At 39.4% G+C, this 25088-nt stretch overlaps 1 protein-coding gene across 13 annotated transcripts in view; it reads left to right on the forward strand.

Annotated features, from left to right (window-relative positions):
* Nucleotides 1-25088, forward strand: part of BCAS3 (BCAS3 microtubule associated cell migration factor) — a 589835-nt gene that overhangs the window by 284762 nt on the left and 279985 nt on the right. For all 13 annotated transcript variants that reach the window (XM_044939593.2, XM_044939594.2, XM_044939599.2 and 10 more), the window contains 3 exons: nt 12039-12139; nt 14547-14743; nt 20719-20816. In XM_044939593.2, coding sequence (XP_044795528.2) covers nt 12039-12139; nt 14547-14743; nt 20719-20816 — 396 coding nt within the window. The remainder of the gene's footprint in view (nt 1-12038; nt 12140-14546; nt 14744-20718; nt 20817-25088) is intronic.

Below are 25088 nucleotides of genomic sequence, written 5' to 3' on the forward strand. Positions count from 1 at the left end.
AAAGAGAAGGGAGGGAATAAAGGAAGGAAGAAAAAGGATGAAAGAAGGGAAAATGGAAGGATGAACTATACAGTTTGTTACACGGCACAGAAATTAAATGTTCTACAGTAAACTAAAGTCAGTATGGGCGATTCTCACGTATATGATGCTGTGAGAAAACAACGTAGTCCTGAATACGTCACACATTTCCTAGTCTTGCCATGAAAGAATCAAGGTGACTCTTTGTCCATCTGCAGGTCAAAAAATATTTGCTGTTTTTTCCATTCATGAAATAGTCTTAAGAGTTTTTTATTATGGAAATGTTCAAACACACACAGAAGTACAGTGACTAGTATAATGAATCTACATATTACCCAGCTTGAAGAATTAACAACATTCTGCCACTCTTGTTTCTGATGTTATCTTAAAATTTTATTTATTTATGGCTACACTGGGTTTCAGTGCTGCTGTGGACTCGCTCTCATTGTAGCGAGCGGGAGCTACTCGAGTTGCGGTGCCCGGGCTTCTCACTGTGGTGGCTTCTCTTGTTGCAGAGCATGGGTTCTAAAGCGTGAGGGCTTCAGTAATTGTGGCATGTGGGCTCAGTAGTTGTGGTGCATGGGCTTAGTTGCCCCCCAGCATGTGGAATCTAGTTCCCTGACTAGGGATCGAACCCATGTCCCCTGCATTGGCAGGTGGATTCTTAATCACTGTACCACAAAGGAAGTACAGAAATCTTTTTTGCTGTTGTTGCTTTTTAATGTATGGTAGATAAAGTATTATGAGAAAGCCACCCACTGTTGTATCTTTTTACCTATTTAATGCTTGCATGTATCTGTGTGTGTGTGTGTGTGTGTGTGTGTGTGTGTGTATATATGAAGCTCCAGTACTTTAGCTACTTGATGCAAAGAGCTGACTCATTGGAAAAGCCCCTGATGCTGGTAAAAATTGATGGGAAAAGCAGAAGAGGGTGGTAGAGAATGAGATGGACTGACTCCATTAACATGAATTTGAGCAAACTCCAGGGGATAGTGAAGGGCAGAGGAGCCTGGCCTGCTGCAGTTCATGGGGTCACAAAGAGATGGACATGACTTAGCTACTGAACAATAGCAGCAACACTTGCATGTGTCTAATGACAAAGACTTAATGATAAGGGGATAGCTCTTTCTAGTAGTTGTATGTTGTGCAGTATAGGAAAGAACAAGCCTTCAAAAGTGTTCTCTTGTGTTTGGAAAGAGAGAGAACCCTATGGTGCTTGTAGGGTAGTATTTTCTGTTTCATTCTTTCCCCAGTCCTCTTGGTTCTATGGATTTTCTGATTTATTTAGAGGTAAAAATCTTAATCATTTAATTTCTCTATTTTATGGAACACATCAAGGGTCCTTAATGATTGTTTGAAAAGATTTTAAATTATATTCTAAAGTATAAGTTGAAAATGTTGATGTCTTCCACAACTAAAAGCTTTTAACTCTCCATGCCAAGAGAACTTTGCTCTTCTGCTTAGGCATGGGAAAATGTGCACTTAATTCTTCCTGTTGTATAATGATCTGGTCTTATCAGGAATGTAACTAGATAATAAATAAGGGAAGCATGGAAGAAGCTGCATTAACTCTTTGCAAAAAAAAAAAAAAATGATTTTTGCCATTTTCCCATTTCCAAACAACTCCCCCGCACGCCCCCCCCCCCCCCCCCCCCCCCGCCTTTAAAATACTTTAAAAAATTTGTTTGGCTGTGCTGGGTCTTAGTGGCGGCATGCAAACTCTTACTTGTGGCATGTAGGATCTAGTTCCCTGACCAGAGATTGAACCCAGGTCCCCTGCATTGGGAACATGGAATCTTAGCTACCAGACCACCAGGGACGTCCCACAACTACCTCTCCTTTATTTTTGTTTTGTCGGACTTTGTTGTGGAGGCTAGACTGAGTAGTTAAACTCTTTGCTCTTCAACTGTGCCATTGTAGGTGAGATGGAGAATAATACATTTCCAGTACTTGGCCTCTTGCCTACTTGTGTACATTGGTTATTGAATGCAGTGATTTTTTTTTTTTTTTTACTTTCCAAGACATCAATTCATAATACTTTCTTTATAAGCGCTCCCATCTTAGTCTCTTATAGAGGATATTGTATTTTAGAGTGTTTGAATTCAGAACTGATTATTCCTGAAAGAAATGCGTCTTAACGTACAGAGGTAGCTGTGAGAATACAGTTGCCATTATCAAGAGATTACAGCTCATGATTCTGCCCAGAATTAGCGCCAGCAAGCAGTCATTTCTCTCAATAAAAACATACACTACCATGTGTATTTGATTGGATTGTTTAGTTGCTAAGTCACATCTGATTGCAATCCCAGAGACTGTAGTCCACCAGCCTCCTCTGTCCATGGGATTTCCCAGGCAAGAATACTGGGATGGGATACCATTTTCTTCTCCAGGGGATCTTCCTGACCCAGGGATTGAACCCATATCTCCTGCATTGGGGGCAGATTCTTTATTTACCACTGAGCCACCACAGAAGCCCATGTGTACTTGGGTAGTTGCTAAAAGCTGATAAACAAAGATGCGTACAGTGATTATGAGAGAAAGAGTGTGTAAAACCACTTCCATTTCCCCTTTTAAGGAAAACGTCACAAAACCTAAGGAAATAAACTCACCTTTTCGTTTCATGCATTGGTTTCCATCATTCACTGAAGTGCTTGTGATTTCTCTCTTTTCTTTTCTTGACTTGTTAGATTGATTTCACTAACCATATTACTTGTATTGTGCTTATTCTTCAACTTTTATAATTATCAAATTTTAAGTTGGTACATGAAAGTGAAGTCGCTCAGTCGTGTCCAACTCTTTGTGACCCCGTGGACTGTAGCCTCTCAGGCTCCTCCGTCCATGGGATTTTCCAGGCAAGAGTGCTGGAGTGGATTGCCATTTCCTTCTCCAGGGGATCTTCTCTACCCAGGGATCGAACCTGGATCTCCCGCATTGCAGGCAGGCGCTTTACCATCTGAGTCACCAGGGAAGCCCGGCAATGGCACCCCATTCCAGTACTCTTGCTTGGAGAATCCCATGGACGGAGGAGCCTGTTAGACTGCAGTCCATGGGGTCGCTAAGAGTCAGACACGACTGAGCGACTTCACTTTCACTTTTCACTTTCATGCATTGGAGAGGGAAATGGCAACCCACTCCAGTGTTCTTGCCTGGAGAATCCCAGGGACGGGGGAGCCTGGTGGGCTGCCGTCTATGGGGTCTCACAGAGTCGGACACGACTGAAGCGACTTAGCATAGCATAGCATAGCATAGCATACACAATTTAAATGGTGCCAAGGAATATTTAGTGGAAAATGAGTCATTCCTTCATCCCTTTCTTCCCTGAGGCAACTGTTATGTAAAGGTGAGCTTTGATAAGAATGGTTTTGTTGTTTTTAGACTTATTTTTCTGAGTAGATTATCTAACCCTTGGCAAGACAAACTTAATCTGTAAGCTGCAAGCAAGGTATTATACAGACAGGCTATGTTCCTTTAAAATAGCCAGGGTGGACTTTTCTAGTTATCTTGCTGCAGTTTAATGTATATACAATGGCATCCCACTCCAGTACTCTTGCCTGGAAAATCCCATAGATGGAGGAGCCTGGTAGGCTGCAGTCCATGGGGTAGCGAAGAGTCGGACACGACTGAGTGACTTCACTTTCACTTTTCACTTTCATGCCTTGGAGAAGGAAATGGCAACCCACTCCAGTGTTCTTGCCTGGAGAATCCCAGGGATGGGGGAGCCTGGTGGGCTGCCGTCTATGGGGTCACACAGAGTTGGACACGACTGAAGTGACTTAGCAGCAGCAATGTGGTTGTACTGTGAATTGAGTTGCCATAATACACATTAAATTGTGTGTATCTTTCCAGGTGACCTTAATTGCAAATGTTTTGAAGGGATTGTTGCAGCCTATTCAGTTCTCAGAAGTGTGCTGGGACAGTTTGAACTTTTCAGTGGAGTAGTTGATCTTGCTGATAGCATGAAGCCATTATGTTTTATTCTATCTGTCCATTTTTATGACATTTAGAGTTACATGGATGAGCAAAACTAAACTGTGAACCCTTCCAGACTCCCCCCAGGTATAGCTTGTCCAGATGCAAAATGGCAGTGGACCGTTATGGTAGCAGGAAGAACCAAACGAAAGTACCTTAGTTTATGTCTTCTGTGGGAATATTATATGATGCTTTGGGGGCAGGGCAAGGGAGAAAAGCAGGGTGGAGCAGAGATGCACCCTGTTGTCAGTTACCCAGTGGAATCTGTTATCTCATAGGCAATGAGGATACGTCATTTTTCTAATTATATATTGCCTGTGACTGTTCTTCTGGGAATGTGGAATAAAAGGAAAGTGAAACCAGAGATGTACAATGACTGACTGTTAGAAAACTTTAATAATTAATTAGGGAACATCTATGGTACTGCAGGGTCAGGGTGCAAGGAAGATCATTGATCTGTTTAATATATAGCGTAGGTAAAACCTGTTCCCTTTTATACGTGTTGGAGTGCTTCAGCTGTTGTTGCACTGGTACGAGAGATGGCTCCTAATGAACAGAGTAGCCAGTAATACATCGTGCTATTGCTAGATTATTCTGTGTGTGAAATTCAGCAAATTCCTTTACATTTAAGTGGAAACATTTATAAATTAGAAAACTTCTAGACTTCCATAGAGATAGTTAGGTGTGTTATTTTTGACCTGAAAGCCTTCTCCTTTTTACAAAATTATTTTTAAAAAGTCCAGAGTTTAATTTTTACCAGTTTGATAGTATGAAAGCATAACCTGTAAAAATTTTCAAGTCTCTGATTACTACTATTTTATATGTGTTTGTTGGCTGTTGTATTTCCTCTTCTGTGAATTGATTGTTCCTTAGGAAATGCCTTAGTCCATTTTGCTTTTGGATTACTTGTCTTTGAGCCTTTCTTCTTAAAAGGCAAATATTATTTTCTGAGCTAAGAAACTACCTTTCCAAGCAGAATTTCTTCCTCAGATCCTGAGTGCTTTCTGATCAGAAACAGAGTTTGGTAAAGAGCCTTCTCTTATTGTATGGCTGCTCTATAAATGCTGTTTTTAATAAGTACCAAAAATATATTGAAGTTTGTCCTTGGATGAGGGTTTATCACTGTTGGCCTTTGGGTGAACTTTGAGCCTGAGCTGTTTCATTCAAGGCAGCATGATGTCATTTAACTCACAAATTTCTCTGTTGCTAGAAAAAGGAATGTTGTTCCCCTAAATAACCTGAAGGACTGAATAATGCTGGCACAACATTATTCACCTCTCAGGTCTCCACTAAAGACTTCAGCATGGTAAGGGTTTTATTGTTTGCAGAGGATTTGTGGGGATATGTTAAGGAGTAGGGGCAAGCAAAAACTGAGTCTGGTCCTGAATCTGGAGAATACTTTATTCTGCAGCCCACTCAGCTGCCAGTAAGACCCAGCTCACACTCACTTTTCCAAATAAAAACCTTGGGATCCATTTTTGTTTCTTCATATTGAAAGACTCTCTAAGTTTCTTTCTAGTGCTGTTTGTTCAACATATGAACTCATTTTAGGCTTTGCAACAGCAGTTAAAGCTGAAAGTTGCATCTCAGAAAAAAAGTAGATGCCATTTGGGTCAGCCCTGCTCCACACCCCCTTACTTGAGAAGTAGATCTCTCTGATTCCAGTGGCACTGAGATTTGTTTCAGGAAGTATAGCATTTTTTTTTTTTAGCGTCTCCTAAAGTTGGGAGCTTGGAGTTCACTAGCAGCGGAGCCTGTGCTTGATCAGCAGCTGTGTCCTCTGAAGCTACAAGAATTTATTACTGGGAGTTCAAGAGATGCAGGAAAGACTAGAACAAGAACGTAACAGAATCAGATAGATTGTCCCTTCATTGAGTTTATAAATAAGTGCGGCTCATTGTGCAGCTGTATGCTTTGTGTTGTTTTTAGAAAAACGATGCTTATAACCTGTATGTGGTCAGTCTCTTTTAACTTTGAAATGTATTGTCAGCTCTTTTTCCTTTCATTGCTTTTAAGGATGAATGGTGCTGAGATCAAATAGTTATTCCTTTCATTTCTTTAATAGAGTATCTAGAGCCTCTGTCCCCTGTTGTAAACTCGGTAGTTAGGAGATCTAATTTTTCCTGAATATCCAAACCGTGGCCAATACACTTAAGAAAAGTAATTACCTGTTCTAATATAAAGTGTATAAATATTAATGATAAAAATGTACTTTCTCTCAAAACTGGAAGACTAGATTTGTTGCAGATGAACTTAGGTTATTGAGATCTAGGTGTTAGTTTCAGGGTATTCTAAAAAGAATTTGATTTCTTGGAATTGAGGATATACAGTTATTACTTTGGATAAAACAGCCTGAAATGTCAAGAGAGTCCTACCTTTCTTCAGGACTGGTAATAACTCATTCTTGGAAGCTTGACTCAAACCTATTTTTCCTAACCTTTAAGTAGTCCATTAACTAGTGTTAAAAATGAGATTTCAGAGTATCATTTTAGATATCTGTTAATACAATGTTTATAACTCTTTACTATATTTTATGTGGGTAATTTGTAAAAATTCTATGCTCATTGATCCCCTTCCTAACTTCTTATGGATTTGAGGAGCTATATTATGAATTGACATTTTCTGTTTTCAGACTGAGAATTTTGTTACGGGGCATTCAGCTATAGGGGTATTTTCAGAGGACCATTCAGTGTTTCTGTTCATAATTTTACTTCAGTTGTTCTACTGATTTGGAAATTTTGGGGGGTTTGATTAACGAGACTAACTTGCAAAGGTCAACATTGAAGATTTTTTTTTTTGTTTGCTTTGCACATAAACACGTATAAGTATAAATATATTCATAGGAATACACACATACATACACATACTCATATATCACTGTAAGACATTAAAATACACTTCGTGGTTTTTTTTAGCTTTTATTTACTCACTAGAAGCATGATCTGCTTTCCTGAAAACACAATATAAACAGTCTAGCTCACAGTTACCTCATAATGATCTGCTCAGCCTGCCCTGGGTTGTTGATCTATATTTATCAAATGCCTGTGTGTACAGGCAGTACTTTTGGAGTTGTATTCTGTAAAAAAAATTGACAGTGTACTCTTTGTAGTTAGATGGATAGGCTTGTTTTAAATGACTGTACTAAAAGTAGGGATAGAGCATAGCAGAGATTTTTATTTCAAAATTCCATATCCCTTTTCCTAACCCAGGATCATTAACTATCTAAGAACAGTGCTGCATGCTCAGTCGCGTCCGACTCTCGGTGACCCCATGGACTGCACCCTGCCAGGCTCCTCTGTCCATGGGATTCTCCAGGCAAGAATACTGGAGTCAGTTGCCATTTCTTCCTCCAGGGGATCTTCCCGACCCGGGGATTGAAGCTGCGTCTCCTGCATTGGCAGGCAGATTCGTTACCACTGAACCACCTGGGAAACCCCTAATAATAGTTGGTAAATGTAAAAGATACTATTTTTCTTTAGCTAGAAGGTGCTTATGTTGGTCCATTAAACTCAGGCTTGCAATATATGTAACTGTATTTTTCTATAAATTGTCTTTAGTCCTCTTTTGTACCTCTATCCTAACAAATAGGGAAAAATTAATCTCAATCAATTATAACCTCCTACATAGTTGCATCTAAATTCTGTAGGGCTTACATAGTGCAAAGATATGAGATGGGATTGCTAAAGATATTTTACCTCTATTTTTTCACCACTGAGATGTCCCAGTTCCTTACCAGATTTAATTCTTGGCTGTTGTATTGGTTCACGGGCTTCCCTGATGGCTCCAATGGTGAAGAATTTGCCTGCAATGCAGGAGGCTTGGGTTCAGTCCCTGGGTCAGGAAGATCCCCTGGAAAATGAAATGGCTATCCACTGCAGTATTCTTGCCTGGAGAATTCCGTGGACATAGGAGCCTGGCAGCCTGCAGCCCGCGGAGTTGCAAAGAGTCGGACACGCCTGAGCAACCAGTTAGCACATTGGTTCATATAGGTCTTTGTAGCATCCGTCCTTGCTTCAAAGCCTGTTCAAAGCCTGACAATTGCCTGGACCTTGTCCGTATTACTCTTGAATGTGTAGTAAATATTCATCATCGCATTCACAGGGGACTTGGAGAGGTGGTCACAGGCTCAGCTTTGAAAACACACCATGTGCACACCTTCTCCACTGCAGAAGAGTGAAATCTCCATGCTGCTTCCCAAGTGGACCTCCTGCTACTTCCTGAAACTACCCAAGAATGAAATTAGGGTTTTTCACAGTTGTTCATCCCTAAAACTTTTTGACTTTTGTACCCTTCCTTGGGAACCCTCTTTTTTCCCCTTTCTGTTTGTGGGGCTCTTGTTCCAGTTTCTGCATGTCTTTCCTAATAGCTGCTTGGAAACCATGGGAGCTTTGCTCCTAACTGTCATACTTTTAATCTCTCTTTCTTATCCCAGGGTCAGGGTTTTGAATTCCTCTCTTCTTTGTGACTGGGTATGTCATTGTTTCCACCAGCTAGTAATCATGGAGTTTTCTTCATACCTGGATTGGAGAAAGTTTTAAATGTAAAGAAATGTGAGGGAGAGAGAAAGGATATTTACTTTATGTTGAAAAATATTTTTCCACTACACATATTTTTATATTGTGAATCTTCTGAATTCTTCCAAGCATTTTTAATTGGAATACTGTTTTTTAGTGAACATAAAGTATGGTAACTCTTCTCACAATCTCTATTTAGAAATTTAGGATTCAGATTTAATGGTTCATAGATATATGATTGGTATTTTTACCAGTTCCTTTGGGAAAAAGGTTGGAGAGGAAGAAGAGGAAGAGGAGAAAGAGATTTTTTTTTCCTCCTTGAGAAACTTTTCACTGTGGGAAATCTCAAACATACACAAAATTAGAAAAAAATTGTGTCAGTATAATGACTCTCCATGTACCTGTAATTCTCAAAAGTCATCAACTCATGACTAACGTTTTTTTCAGCTATAATCCTCTTCCTCACCATTCTCTGCCATTGGATTATTTTTAAATTTACCCTTCCACACACATCTTTTTTTTTTTTTGGCTATGCCTTGCAGCTTGCAGGTACTTAGTTTCCTGACCAGGAATTGAACGTAGGCCCTCGGTAGTGAAAGCACAGAATCCTAACCACTGGACCACTAGGGAAGTCCCAAGTTTATCCCCATTTTGATGATGGGTGAATAAGTATCCTACCATCCTGGTATCCTTCATTATTTATTCTAGAATCAAAAGCTCCGTTCATTCATTTATTTATAAAGTGTTTATTCTGCAATAGGTAGTAGGCTGGGCTCAGCACATGTTGGGTATATTACAAACTCTTGGGGGGAAAAATCACATTAGGTACTGGTTAGTAACACAAGGGTATAATTTCTCACTTCTCTTCCAATTTTTCCAGTTATCTGTCTATCCTAGCTTTATTAAAAAAAAAAAAGTCATAAACCATCTACTGACCCTCCCTCCCTGGCTTCTTTGCCCTCCTGATTCATCTTCCACTCTCAGCTTCCCTCACCGCACCTACCATACTGGCTTTCTGACATGACCGAAACATTTCATATTCCCACTTCAAAATCTTTGTAATTGATATTTTCTGTAACTCTTTCTTCTCAGATGTATGCATGGCCTATTCATTCACCTCTTTAAAATTTTCTCTGACCTCAGCTGCATTCCAAAAAGTGCTGACCTCTATTTGTCCTTAGTTGCCTTCTTGATTAGTCTTTAAGGAGAGGGCAGCTTTGAGGCATACTCTTGCTCTGTTCTGTATTAAGAATTTCAACTTTATTTATTAAAAGATTATATGTGATTGGGAAACACCTAACCTTTTGCAAACATAATTACATATCAGTTTTTATTTAAAAGGATGCTTCAACATTATTGATTATTATGATATTCTTTTCTTCATGATATTCAGAATATAGGGAATTGTTTTGCTTTGGTGGTCACTTGTATTTCATGCCAGTTGCCAGCCTGCCTCTCAGCTGCAGAACTAGGATTTTGAAGAACTAACAGCTAATAGTTTTAACCATTGCAAATCTTATATTTTAATACTATTTATCTCCCTCTGATGAGTGATTGACTGGCTTAAGTATCATTTCTCCCCTCCCAGCTAGCTAAGATAAGGTTTTTGTGAGTATATCTTCTTTAAAATCTTGCCCTACGTTCTGCTCTGTCTACCTCACTTACACCAGTTTTGTTAAGATTTAGTTCTTCAAAATACTTGTTCTGGCAAGAGCGTTGTGAGATTGGCTTGTGAGTTACTCCTTGTGGAAATGTATATCTTTTTCTGGGAATATGCATTAAGAAATATAGATATGTTCATATCCTCTGATTTCAATTTTAGAATTGTAGCCTATGGAAAATATACATATTGAAGTATAGAAACATATCTCTGGGTGGTAGAAATTCTGAGATTATTTTCTTTCTGTCATTCTTTTCTGTTTCTTCCAGGTTTCTTTAATGCTCACCATCTTTCCTTCCTCTTTGGTTCTCTTCTTTTTTCTTTTCTCTATTTCCCCTCAGTACTTTATTGTTTTATTTCTCTTAGTATTAAAATGTTTAATGAGGGAGAGAATGTATGAGAAATCTCTGTATTTTCTCTTCCATTTTGTTTTGAACCTAAAATTGTTCTAAAAAATTAAAGTCCTCTTTTATAATAAAAATAAGCAAATAAAAAGTATGAGACTTTAAGTAGAGGAGGCTAAGTAAGTTTTTGTTGGGATAATATTTGTTTCATAGGAACTCAATAAATGTTTACTGAATCATTTTATTGCTTTGACTAAGCAAAGATCTGGAGAAGGCAATGGCATCCCACTCTAGTACTCTTGCCTGGAAAATCCCATGGACGGAGGAACCTGGTGGGCTGCAGTCCATGGGGTCGCTAAGAGTCAGACACGACTGAGCGACTTCACTTTCACATTTCACTTTCATGCACTGGAGAAGGAAATGGCAACCCACTCCAGTATTCTTGCCTGGAGAATCCCAGGGACGGGGGAGCCTGGTGGGCTGCCATCTGTGGGGTTGCACAGAGTCGGACACGACTGAAGTGACTTAGCAGCAGCAAGCAAAGATCAGTCACTCAGTCATGTCCAAGTCTTTGTGACCCCATGGACTGTAGCCCTTCAGGCTCCTCTGTCCATGGAGTACTCCAGGCAAGAATACTGGAGTGGGTAGCCATTCCCTTCTCCACGAGATCTCCCTAACCTAGGCATGTTTAGTATTAGTAAAGAATCTTCCTGCAATGAAGGAGACCCAGGTTCAATCCCTGGGTCAGGAAGATCTCTTGGAGAAGAGAATGGCTACCCACTCCAGTATTCTTGCCTGGAGAATTCCATGGACAGAGGAGCCTGGTGGGCCACAGTCCTTGGGGTCACAGAGACTTGGACACACCTGAGTGACACTAAGCAGAGGTTCTTCTGTGTATGAGAAGCAGGCTGTTTCTCTTTTAAGCCTGTATCCTATGACCTAAAAATCAGGGAAACTATAGAAGCATTAAAAAAAAAAAAGAAACATTTCTTTTGATGAATCATTGTTTTAGGAACTAAAAGTGTTTTAAAATTTAAAATATTTTAATGCCTTCCATTTATGTGAAACTATTAAGTAGACTTTTAAAGAATCTTATATGATACTTGTTTTTAAAACCCCTTCCCAGAGTATAAGAACTGCATCAACTTAATTTCTTTGTTAGGTGGAAGGCTTTGAAGTGTCCTGAGGTGTAGCAGTTACGTTGGTGCACAGGCAATGGAATCGTCACTGCTTCTTCTGTACTTGTGTTGTTAAGATTCAGTTAGGTGTTTATTTCTTCAACAACGATCCATGTCATGATTAGATTCCCACAGATATTTTTTAAGATGTGCTCCTAGTTGGAGATTTTTCTTGCTCCTAAGAAATTTAATCTTTCTTCTTCATTAGTTATTTGAATTGTGTGTTAAATGTCTTATTTTAGCTTTGGTGATTTATAAATCACCATAGTATCCAGGATGGTTATGCCCATATTCATTTTTTTTTTTTTCACGGCATGGATTAAAGTTGTTTAAATATGTTTTCTTTCTCCGTCAGTGGCCCCCCCTGGAAGTCCCGGGCCCATTACTCGGCACGGGTCCTACGACAGTTTGGCTTCTGACCACAGTGGACAGGAAGATGAGGAGTGGCTGTCTCAGGTGAGACTCGGAAACATCGGGTCTATTAAGGTGACAGAAAACAGAGATCCATTTCTCTCTCTTTATTCTCGAAATTAAAAAAAATTTTTTTACCTTAGAGGAAAATGGGCAGAATTCGGATTATTTTTAGGATCATCAAGAATTAATCATCTTTCCATATTAAGAATTTCTCAGAAATACTGCTGCAGGGCTACATATACATATATTTTATACACACATATACATATATGTGTGTGTACATTAGCTTTCATGCAGAGAACATAAAGTACGTATATCTTTCAAACAAGCCATTTATATCCCCCAGAACCCTGGATTTCAGATGGACTGTTTGGATTAAGATAAGAACTGGCCTGGTTAAAATGGTGAAGCCATTCAGCAATCTTCGGGCTTTCTTTTGTGGAGGCAACATTTTCTGAAGACTGGGCCCAGACTTTGATTAGGGAAGTTCTGCCTCCTAATTTGCACAAGTGCTGGGCTGGCCTTCCTTTCCTGAGCTCCTGTAACGTGGCTTTCAAGGGTCTGCAAACCAGTCCTGTAACAGCTTCCACTGACCCTTCCTCCCCCTGCCAGGTGAAGCTGTCTTCATCTCAAGGGCTTTGAAATAAAAGATACTTGGGCAGATTTCAAAATGATGAGATTACAAGTGACTTCATTACAGATGCTGTTATGTCTGTTTCAAGTCTGACATCACTGGGCGAAGTTAATGACCGGGTCTCGGATTACCAAATCCCGCGGCTTTTCAGCAGACAGGTGCCTCCTAGGAGCCCGGGTGCAGTTTCACTGCTTTCTCAGGGAGGAGAGCCCAAACTACTAAAGGGAATCTGGAAACCAGAGAATGAAATTGTTTCTAGGTGACAGACATTTCATCACACTGAAAATACTCACAGGAAAAGCTCCTTTAGGTTGCACATGGAGATGCATCCTTTCTTGAGGATACCACAAACGAAGTTTTTAAAAAAAGGATGCTGGCAGAGAAACCACTGTCCTTCACTTCAACTTTTCAATTAGAAAAAGGGGTAATGTGTGCTGTCAGTGTGAAAGTATACACAATGTGTTTGTACCGCACACAACAGGAGGATGAGCTGGAACATCTGGCCATCGCCTCAGTGAAATTGCACAGGCATCTGTTTACCTCTGGGCTCTGTGACACTGATGTTTTTGAGCTTAAAATACACAGCATGCTTTATCTGTGGCCTCATTTATGTTGCTGAATGCAACTCCTTGAATGAGAAATCACTGTCCTAAATCTGAGTCGTTTTCTCCCCATGATTAGCGGGAATGTGGATATTGTTCCAAGACCATGGTGCTTTTGCCCTTTAGGACTTTACAAACACGGAGCTGCACTCCGAGAACCTTTTCAGTTGTGTTTTGTTAAGAATTAATCACCACAATCCGAGAAATGTGATTAAATATAGAAGAACTCAGGGCAACACTGAGGCCCATGGGAAGTCAGTTCTATGAACTGTGTATATAGAAGTGGATGTAGCAATTATAAGACATTGAGAAATAGTGTCTCACCAAAGGTTTGCATATTTAGTCTCTTATTCAAGTCGCTCGTTTATAAAATCACATGTGTATTTTTAGGTTTTACTGCATGTCCTCCTCTCTGCTTTGTCTAATATTGGCAACATTCCCTGCCTCTTCCATAGAGCATGAAATTCATAAGGCATTTTGGTATTACTGTTCTGCAGCATTTAAAATACCTATGTCAACATTCATGGAAGCTGAGGAAACACTGTAGTTAAGAAATGGTATTTTTGAAGACAAATCTAGTTTGAGAGAAAATTTGTAATCCTGTCTTTCTTTAAAAGTGATTTTGGGGGAATTTTGAGGGAAGTATAGTAAATATTATAATATTTAATTGTGGAAAGAAACTGGCTGTGAGTGTTAAATTATTTCAGACCTTTTCTTATCCTTGGATAGTTCAAGAACAACTTCGCATTTGTTATGAGCTTAGTCCTCAGTGAAGGAATTACTTTTAATATGTGGATTGACAAGTGTAGTATTCATTGCACGCCCACAGAGTGATACGGACTGTCTAGAATGAGTGAAAAAAGTAGTCTTTGGGCAGCTGATGCTAGGTGTATGAGGCAGGCAACTGGGCCTTTTATATTCGTGTGATTTTTGTGTTGTGTATGGGGGGAGGGGTGTGTGTTTATACACATACAGACACTAAATGAATTTTTATTATATTATGACAAAAACCAGTAGATGGGTGTAGTGAATGTCTATACAGGCTGCTGTTGTCACAACTTTCCGATTGTGGATGACACCCTCTCCCTCTCCCACTAGGTTAGGATGGGCTTCTTGGAGAATGTGAGTGTTCAGAGATGAGATGGGGGGATCATGAAAGGCTCTCAGAGGGAGGTCATGATACATCTCAATCATGATTTCTGATCTGTTCCAGGTAGAAATTGTAACGCATACCGGACCCCACAGACGTCTGTGGATGGGTCCACAGTTCCAGTTCAAAACCATCCACCCCTCAGGCCAAACCACAGTCATATCATCCAGTTCATCTGTGTTGCAGTCTCATGGTCCAAGTGATACTCCACAGCCCCTTTCAGATTTTGATACAGATGATCTTGACCTCAATAGTCTCAGGTAAGAAATAAGAACGAGAGAGTGATTTGACCAGATTAATGTTCATTTGTGGCGAACATCTTAGATAATCTTTACATTTCCCCCCTTTTACACTGTCATGTTGCAGAACACGTGCACTGTAACTTGTGATTCATTATTAATCACTGGGGATCTTATGTGAGATCTCATCACCTCCAGTAAATATTTGTGTTCTAAATTGTACTTTCCTGGATCTAATATTCAGTGCACTTTTAAAAGCCATCCTATTTTATGTTGCCTCTCTCGTATTTCTGATTATCCCCTATCTCTGTGTTTTCATCATATATATTCTTTGGTCCTCACTTGTAAGAATCATAATACAAAGTTTACAGAGTATGCTTTTTATTTTTAGGGTTTTTTTTTTTTTTTTTAATGTAATTGAGAACTTTTTGACTTTTGCAACTTAAGTTTGCTTAGCAATTTGATTTGTTAGACCAAGACTTGACATATCAAGGTACAACAGATGATGAAGGGCCCAGTCTAATGCAATATGATTTCCTTTCTTTGTGTTCTTTTCAGAAAAATTTCTACATTATATGTTTATCTCAATCTAAAATAACCCTCTCACTTTTTTCTTGCATCTCTTTTTTAAAAAATTGTTTGAAAAATGTGTTCCAATCATATGTTGGGAATATGTTTTTTATTCTACTTCTTTATCAACATTAGTCACAAATTTTTATACTGTAAGTATACAAATATATAACCAATTTTTATTCTTTGTTAAGGCAAAAGCTGTTGTAGAGGTGAATTAAGACTAGTTTCTTCTTTCTGTTCAGTCGCTAAGTCGTGTCCAAATCTTTGCAACCCCATGGACTGCAGCACACCAGACTTCTCTGTCATTCACTATCTCCCGGAGTTTGCTCAAATTCACATCCATTGAGTTGGTGATGCCATCCCACCATCTCATCCTCTTTAAGAACAACTCATGTAATGCTTCCCGGGTGGCGCTAGTGGTGAAGAACCCACCTGCCAATGCAGGAGACATAAGAGACCCAGGTTCAATCCCTGGAGAAGGAAATGGCACCCTCCTCCAGTATTCTTGCCTGGAGAATCCCATGGACAGTGGAGCCTGGTGGGCTGCAGTTTGTAGGGCTGCAGAGAGTCAGACACGACTGAAGCAACTTAGCACACATGCACAGGGAATGAAACATGTCTCCTGTAATACCTTTTCAAGTATTTTAGTTTTTTATTTTAGTTTGCTTTCGTTTTTTATTTCTTCACTTTTTTTTTTTTTTTTTTTTTTTTTTTTTTGCTCTTTTGGGTCTATTATATTTTCTTCAGCTTTCTAGAAATAGAACTTTTCTTAAGTTGTGAGGCAACTCGGTGGATGCTGGACCATTTTTCGCAGATATCAATTATAAAGTATGATCCATTTTCAGGAAGTCAAGCAGAGTCAGTTCTCAGCTTAGTGATTCAGTGCATATTCATCTGTTTTTGTAGGTTATTCTGTTACTTAAATAGTAATAAAATGGACCTATAAAACTATGTTTATTCTCTTTACTATTTACAAGATTCTCAGTGACCACCCTCCCCCCCTTTTTTTTCTGATGCCTGTCACCTGCTGTTCTGATAAGATCCTGTCCTTTTTCTTTGGAGAACATCTCCAGCTCTGTACACCCAGCTCTGTTCCTTTGAGTTTTTAAAATTTTTATTTATTTGGCTATGCTGGGTCTTAGTTGCTGCATGCAGGATCTTTATTTGCAGCATACACTGAGCTGTGGCATGTAGGATCTAGTTCCCTGAACAGGGATTGAACCCAGGCCCCCCAGGCTGGCCCTGTTCCTTGGTTTTGAACCTCCTCTAGCTTTCTTTGTTACCCCTTATTTCAGATGCAGGTCTTTGTCTAAGAGCTCTCTAACTTGCTGCTTCAGACAGAGCTTTATTCCTGAAGTCCTTCTAGAATTTTCCTCAGGGACTTTTCCTTTTTCTTATACTACAAAGCTCCCGGTATTTATCTTTAAATTGTTTATATTCTATTTGTTGGGCATGTATAAATATTAGAAACCTTTATATTAGTCCCAGGTTTATAATTTTGTTGTATTTTTCTTGCAGTTTATATTTAAAGTTTTGAGCATATAGGCCCTTGGTTAAGATCTTAACCCCATTAGAACACAATTTTGATGAAAAATTCAGATTTATCTCACATTATTTCAATTACGCATCCTGTTTAGTACCATTTCCTGCCCCGCATCCAATTAGAAATCCCACTCCTGATATTCTCCTCATCTCTGTGCACCATCACTTTATCCTGGCTCGTTACGTCTGGTTCTACAATTCTTTCAGTATTATGGCTGCTGATTTTACTTTCTCCTTTAAATTGTGAGGTCTTGTTTAGATCTTTGGGTGCAACCGGCCCTTCACATCCAGTGCCTTCTGCTGTACCCCAGATCACTGAGAATCGGTATGATGCTGTGATAGTCTGCCTTGCTGTACCCTAACCAAAATGGCAACTGTCAGGTGTGCTGTTGGCTGTCATATCCATGAGGGGATCGGCATGGCTAACCTCAGAGTTGTTTCATCACTCAGTTGTGTCTGACTCTTTTATGATCCCATGGGCAATAGCCTGCCAAGATTGTCTGTCCGTGGGATTTGCCAGGCTAGTATACTGGAGTGAGTTGCCATTTCCTTCTCCAGGGTATCGTCCCGACCCAGGGATCGAATCCATGTCTCCTACATTGGCAGGTGAATTCTTTACCACTGAGGCACCAGGGGAGCCTGGCTAATCTTGCAGCAGCTCCTTATTTGGAATAAGGATTTAACATGTAGAAAAAGGTCAATGAATTATTTATGAACAGACCTGAGAAATAGATAATGTAAAAGAATGAGATATAAAACCTAGTTTTCCATTCGAGGTTAGCTCCTGGGAAATCAACTTCATTTCATTTTTTCATCTAGTTAATTAATACATCCATTGTTTGATACATTTTATATATGTATGTTGTGATCTTTCTGTGTGAGAACATTTAACTTCTACTCTTTTAGCAAACTTCTTCAGTATTATCAAAACCATAGTTACTGTGTGATACATTAGATCCTCACACTTTAATCATGTTATTTTAAGTGATATGTAATTAATATAACATAAAACGCAGCGTACAGTTCAGTGGTTTTAGTGTAGTCACTATGTTTTGCTGCATCCTCCTAATTCTGGGACATTTTCATCACCCCTACCAGTTTTTTATTTTTGTATTTTTTTTATGGAAACATTTCAAGCATATATAAAATTTGTAAAATTAAGAAGAATAATAGACTAAACCCCTGTGTATCTGGTGCCTGGTTTCAGTACATCAGTTCTTAGCCAACCTTCTTTCATCTAACCCAAAGCACACTCCACCCACAACCCTGGTTGATTCAGAAACTCCAGTGCTATTAATTGAATTAGTAATAGGAAATTTATTAGCCCACATAAGTTACTTAGACTGGGAGGCAGCTTTAATTTGCATGCACTGAGCATATCTAACAGGCTAGCTCCTTGTTTTTCATTAAGACCCAGAAAACAGCTCTTCTAGAAACTTTAAGTAAACTCTTCCTGTTTTCTTATTGGCCCACATTTGCTTAGACCCACTCATTGCAGACCTAATTAATCTCACCATGAGATGATGGGATCACCACGACTGGCTTGGGAAAAGAAGCTGTTATAGAAGGGCTACTGGGTCCTATACCACTAGAGCAGTGACCAGTATTAGCATACCAGCATTTCCAACTTCCAGTGCTAGGTCAAATGCGCCTGCTATTTCACCTCCCTGCTATTTATTCCTTTCATACAACAAACACATACACATTCCTACTGTGCTCTCAGTGAGGACCCTTTTTCTACAGTCCGTAATTGAAATGTCAGGCTTCTGTAATGTCTCATGGTGCTTATCAACTTCTTATCTTCAACAGGATCCTCTATAAACTCTAGGCATAAGCCAAATCCTGCTCGTCAAGATGACCTGCATTTATCATGCTTGGCCACAAATCCAAGGGTTTGCTTTTTCTACTTATGTCTTTAAAGGGATCTTCTTGCCCCTTTGCATATAAATACATCATCCTAACACTGTATAGGGGTCCAATTTCTGTTCCAGCTCCACAAAATCCTCTCACTCTGCTGTGGACCATGCATTCATTCCCTCATTTCCTCTTTTCGAGCTTTTTTTACCTATTTCATTCATTTTCACACTAGTTTTCCTTTGCATCAGTCTTGAATGCTCATGTGCTATACCATGCATCTGCACACAGACTTTGCATTTTGTGTTTTGTTTCTGCTTGTTCCTTGAATACTACTGACACATAACTAATACTCAACAAATACTTATTGAATGAATGCATTGCCAAAACATACACACTTAGACTATTATGGTAAGTCTTTTTTTCCTTTAAGTTGCCTGGGCCTCTCAGCTCTTTGGGCCATACAGAAATCCTTCCACTGAAGGTGGAATAGTGCAGAAATACAGCTGGAACTAGACTCTTAGCATTAATAGATTTACCATTCCCAAGCAACTTAAACTCATATGTAGTAAATTGCAATTTTGCTGACATTCTAATTGATTCTTACATGCTAATTAGTGATATTGTGAAGGTGACTCAGTTAGAGTGTAGAGATTTTAGCTAACCCCCTGGCAGCCACATCCCAACACAGCTGCGTTATCCTGTGTTGTTTTTCAGTCGCTAAGTCATATCCAACTCTTTGCGACCCCATGGACTGCAGCACGCCAGGCTCCCCTGTCCTTCGCTATCTCCTGAAGTTTGCTCAAACTCATGTCCATTGAGTCGATGATACCATCCAACCATCTCATCCTCTGTCACCCCCTTCTCCTCCTGCCCTCAATCTTTCCCAGCATCAGGGTCTTTTCACATGAGTCAGTTCTTCACATCAGGTGGTCAAAGTATTGGAGTTTCAGCTTCAGCATCAGTCCTTCCAATGAATATTCAGGACTGATTTCCTTTAGGATGGACTGGTTGGATCTCCTTGCAGACCAAGGGACTCTCAAGAGTCTTCTCCAGGACCACATTCATAAGCATCAATTCTTTGGCACTCAGCCTTTTTTATGGTTCACCTCTCACATCGGTACATGACTTCTGGAAACACCATAGCTTTGACTGTATGGTCCTTTGTCAGCAAAGGGATTTCTCTCCTTTTTAATATGCTGTCTAGGTTTGTTATCCTATGCTTGTTGCCATATGTAAAGTAATTTTCTTTAAGGATTTTAAGGGAGTGGCTCAAATTTTTTTATCAATTGATATCTTTTAAGGAAGGCAACGATTCTATTCATGAATTTGAAGATTCTTAAAACTCTTCATCTCCCTTTTTTAACCTTTTATTTTGTATTTGAGTGTAACTAAAATATAGTTGTGATAGTTTCAGGCGCACAGCAGAGCAACCCAGTCATATATATACATGTATCCATTCTCCGCCAAACTCCCCTCCCATCAACTTTGAGCAGTTTCCTGTGCTATACACTAGGTTCTCACTAGTTATCTGCTTTATACATAGTATATATGTTAGCCTCTGTCTCTCAACTCATCCCACTTCTCCTTCCCCACCTTGGTGTCTATATACTTGTTCTCTTCATCTGTTGCTCTACTTCTGCTTTGCAAATAGCTTCCTATGTACCATTTTTCTAGATTCCACATACACTTTTCAGATGCCAAAGGATTCAGCATAATTTGTTTTGTGTCTTCTCTCGTTCCGTTTCATTTGTCCCTTTGTAAATGAATATCCGTTTTTCAACCCCTTGTTTAAAAGCTGTTGAAAACCACACAAAGAGAAGAAGGGGTTCAGAGTGTAGAGAATGCTGTGCTTTAAGTCTTTTGAAAGAACCTTAGGGACTGCAGTTCACCCATTTGCCTTGTTTTAGAGTGAATGGTTCTTTAATGGACTGGGCTATTCCAGCATTGCTAATTTAAGGTCTGTTGTAGCATGGGACAGTTTTGATGCTGGTAACATATGTGAATTAAATTCATTTGCATTGCAGGATCCAGCCAGTCCGCTCTGACCCAGTCAGCATGCCAGGGTCATCCCGTCCAGTGTCTGATCGAAGGGGAATTTCCACCGTGATTGATGCTGCCTCAGGTAGAAGACTGCATACAAAATGTTTAATGGCTTTTTTTCCCATGCCTTTTTAACTTCTTTTCTTGCAAATGTAGATACTGTATATTTCTTGCCATCTTTCTCTTCTCTTGGGGAAGGAGGGTGAGGAGGGATGGCTGCGTGTGAGCGAGCAAGTGTGCGTGCACATGAGTGTGGCAAGTTGTGTGTGTGTTTGTGTATTAAAACAGTACTGTGCCTACATTTGTTGCTAAACAATGCCATGCATTTAAATATTGTTAAGGTTGGTGAATGATACCATGGAGTTGGCACTTGATTAAATGTAATGAACACAGTATTGAAGGCTACAGGGTTGATGACTGTTGTGGCCTTTGATCTCTCAAATGTGGAGAAGCAACCTTGACAGAGAACGTAAATACAATCTATGGATTCAATTTACTCAACCTGTGGAGTATCAAAGTGCCTGATCTGTGGAAGCAGAGAGTCCAACTGCTATAGCCTAAATGGCTTTATTATTGAAAGCATGAAGTTTAGAAATTCATTAACTTAACTCCGTCTAAAACAGTTATTAACTTCCTATCCTTGGAACCAAGCCACGAATATGTATCCTTGGTACCTGGAAATAGGTCTTTGCCTCTATAGGTGATGGTTGCTAAATTAATATTGTAAAATTGTTTTCGGCCCCATCTGCCAAATAACAGAACTGTTTTCCATGATACATTTTCTCATCTCTAAATGCAGTGATAACAAAAGTAAGGACAGTGATGCTTTCTATATGGCACAGCTGTGGCGCATCTGAAACTCGCATACAGCAGGGTTTCATCAAAAAAAAGTCTCTTACAAGTAGAATTATTAAACACCCGGCATTAGTCAAACAGTTGAGTCAGAGAGGATTTTAATCTATAGCAATTTCAAAATCCCTGGAGACAGCTGATCTGATTGAGGCTTAAACTGTGAAAGAAAATGGAAACAAACACAAAACTGATTTGTGAAGGCCACTTTTAAAAGACCAAAGCTTCTGTTTCTGATTCTGTCTCTGGACGTTTCGAAGTTTGAAAGCTAATGGGTTTTGTACTTTGCCTTGGCTTTCTGAGCTGTTTGTCAGTGGATTGCACTTTGTGTCTGAGTGCATGGTCCACACTGAGGGCTGTGCTTCCATCCTTGGTGGAAGCTTGTATTTTAGAGGACTCATACTTGTTCCTCAGCTTTACTTGGCAACCAGGGTTGTCCCCTGGAAACCAGCACAGCAATATCTGAGGTCCCTAGACTTGCACTGCGAGAGATATTGAGATAGGTGACTTAATAAATCTTTTTGGTAGTTTCGGTCTGAGAATGCTTAACAGATCCTGTTCATACGGAATTATCATTTACAACTGTGAATCCTGGAAATGATATGTTTTAACCTGAAGTGTTTTATTCAGGATTACAGTAGCAGGCTTTGTTGATTGGGGGTTTTGTTTTTTTATATTATTAAACTGCCATATTATTTGAGTCAAGTAACTGGCCGTTGGTCAGATGAAATGCACGTCACTAAAGCAGTTGCCATGTGTATTATTAAATGTGCCATATTCAATGCCGTAGTCTGGGGAAAGACTGTATATCTCATATAGCACTATCTCAACTTTAGCTCTTTATAAAGTTCTCTCGTGCCACAGAGAGGAATTTCAATGAACTATTGATTCCATAATTTTGTTTAACTCTGCTGCAAGAAGAGTTTCCTGTTGATGTTTGAGTAAGGAATAGATCTTACGTCTTGATTTATCAACACTTAGGTTTCTATCAGTGAAACACATAGCAGTTTCCCGGATATTGTTCTCCCAGCTCTGAGCCTCTGCTTGACTTGTCTTTACTTCTTGGTGACTAAGTTCCATTATTTTTCTCAGCCTGTTTTCATTGCAGAAAATCATTAGCCCCTTTCAGAATGACAGCCAGAGCAATGAAATGCGTGTGCTTTTTCTAGCTGAGCTAAAGAACACCATAGATGAGGAATTAGACTTCTATGAGTTATTTTCCACCTCTCCAATGGTCTGGATCTCTTTCACTGATCACATTTTTTAAGTGGGCGGATAATATTCTGTTGGCAAAACTTCATCTATTTTGTCTAGTGGGGCCACTATTGTAACAGTGTTACTTTTCTATTGATTTAACAAGATAAACTATAAATGATTTGGGTTCTTTTTTAAAATTTTATTTTATTGAAGTACAGTTGATTTACAATGTAGTGTTAATTTCTGCTCTACAGCAAAGCGATTCAGCTGCACGTTTCTTTTTCGTGTTCTTTCCCACCGCGGCTCATCGCGGGATGCTGACTGCAGTGCCCTGTGCCATGCAGTAGGACTTTGCTGTTTATCCATTCTCTATATAATAGTTTGCATCTGCTAATCTCAAACTCTGATTTGGGTTCTTTATGAAAAGAGGTTTATAGGGAAATTCTGTTTTAGATTCTTCTATTAACAAGAGTCTAGTTGCTCCTGAACCAGGAAATACGTCTCTGATTATGACCCATGCCTTGGAGTCAGCTGCTTGTTATGAAGATGCTAATCTGGAGTTTTGATTGCCTTTGCTTAGAGAGGTATGACCAGTGTGGCGCCTCCTCTTATCAGGGTTCCTTGCTTTGTGTCTTACCTTTAAACAATTTATACAACTAAACATACTGTCTTTTTAATTGTTCCTGTGGCAGACTTTGTAGCGATCCCTTTATTTTAGTGACAGCTCTTGCTCTGTCGAAACTAGTGGTGGTGTAATTATTGTTCATCAAATTACTTTTCACAGGAGTAGAATTTAAAAATACAACTTGATATGATCAGATCTTCTGATGGCTGTGACCATTTTCAAAGTGAAAATATTATTTACGCCTTGGATCTGTATGTTCTGCTTTCAGTATCTGTGTGTCCCGCAGTGTTACTCTACTGAAACGAAAATCAGCAGGACATTGTGCCACTTTTGCTGGCAAATTCTTACAGAGATTCTTGATTAGGTGGTATGTGTGTGCTTCACTCCTTCACACAGAGATGTATTAAACTACAAGTTTTTCACTTATTAACTTAGATGATTTAGGCATAGTGTAAATTCCATACCTTTAGGTACCTGTGAACAAGTTTCTTGCTGTCTCTTTATATATGTATATTTTAGACTCAGCAGATCTATAATTGTTTTATATGTAGATGTTACTTCCCATGTTGTGTTTCCTCTGATCTTTGGAGACTGAAAAAAATACTACCCTGCCTCAGATTTCGAAGTTAATTGTCAGAGGTTCCCTTCTTGTCTAAGGAGAATGCCATTCTGGAAATGGACTTTATAGATTTACCTACACACAGGCTACCCAGAAAAATGAGATCTGAAGGAACTGCTCCATTTTTCCTATCCAGCTGATGAACATCAGCGTCTGAATCAGACAGTATTTCTAGACAACGCGTGTCATGGATTACTTCCTTTTTTCCCCTTTGTACTTTTCTTTTGGTTAGGTATCTAAGAATTTCTTGCTTTTGTTTGTCCTTTGTAACCCGTGTCCTTCTGGTAAAGGTGTAGGGCTGAAAGGGGGGAAAGGTAGAAATAGTGTCAGGGTCCTGTTCAAACTTTGTTTCCCACATTGGTGGCTGTAGTTCTTGTTCCAAGATGTGCAGGCTGCATAACTTGTTGGATAACTTAATAACAGCTCTAATTGCTGGTGAGTCATCCACACAGAGCCTGGAAAGATCTGGTTTGTCCTAAGTTTGTTTGTCCTCGTTTGTAGTTTTACTATGGAAATCGGTGTTTACCAAGAAAGAACTCAAAGCAACTGAGATTCAAAGACAAACTTATGCCCCACTTGTATGAAGAGCAGACATCTTTGTCAGACTCTACTAAAGTAAACATTTTATAGAGAAAATGTTATTAGAAGTGGTGAGAGCAGCTTGGGTGTACATTCCTGAGCAGATGACAGGAGGGGAAGGGAAGCTGTGACAGAGCAGTGAAACAAGTTCCTGTTCTTTCCAGCAGGCTTTGATACATAAGGTATTGGTGCTGCCTCACATACTCCACTAAACAGGGACAGAGTTGCAGATCTGGTATTTGTTGCTGTTCTTGACTCAAGAGAAATGTTCTTTTTTCTGTACAACTGGAGTCATCTAAATGATTTCTAAGGACTTAATTAACTCAGGCTTTCAGCACCCAATTCTTGCAGATATCTAAATAATTTGTTTGCTTGAAGAAAACCCAAACTGGTTTGATTTTATTGATTTTATAATGATAAATTGTGCCTACTTTGTGTATTTGGCATTTTGTGCTGCTGCTGCTGCTAAGTTACTTCAGTCGTGT

Source organism: Bubalus bubalis, chromosome 3, assembly GCF_019923935.1.
Source record: "Bubalus bubalis isolate 160015118507 breed Murrah chromosome 3, NDDB_SH_1, whole genome shotgun sequence".
In the NCBI taxonomy this organism is placed as follows: domain Eukaryota; kingdom Metazoa; phylum Chordata; class Mammalia; order Artiodactyla; family Bovidae; genus Bubalus; species Bubalus bubalis.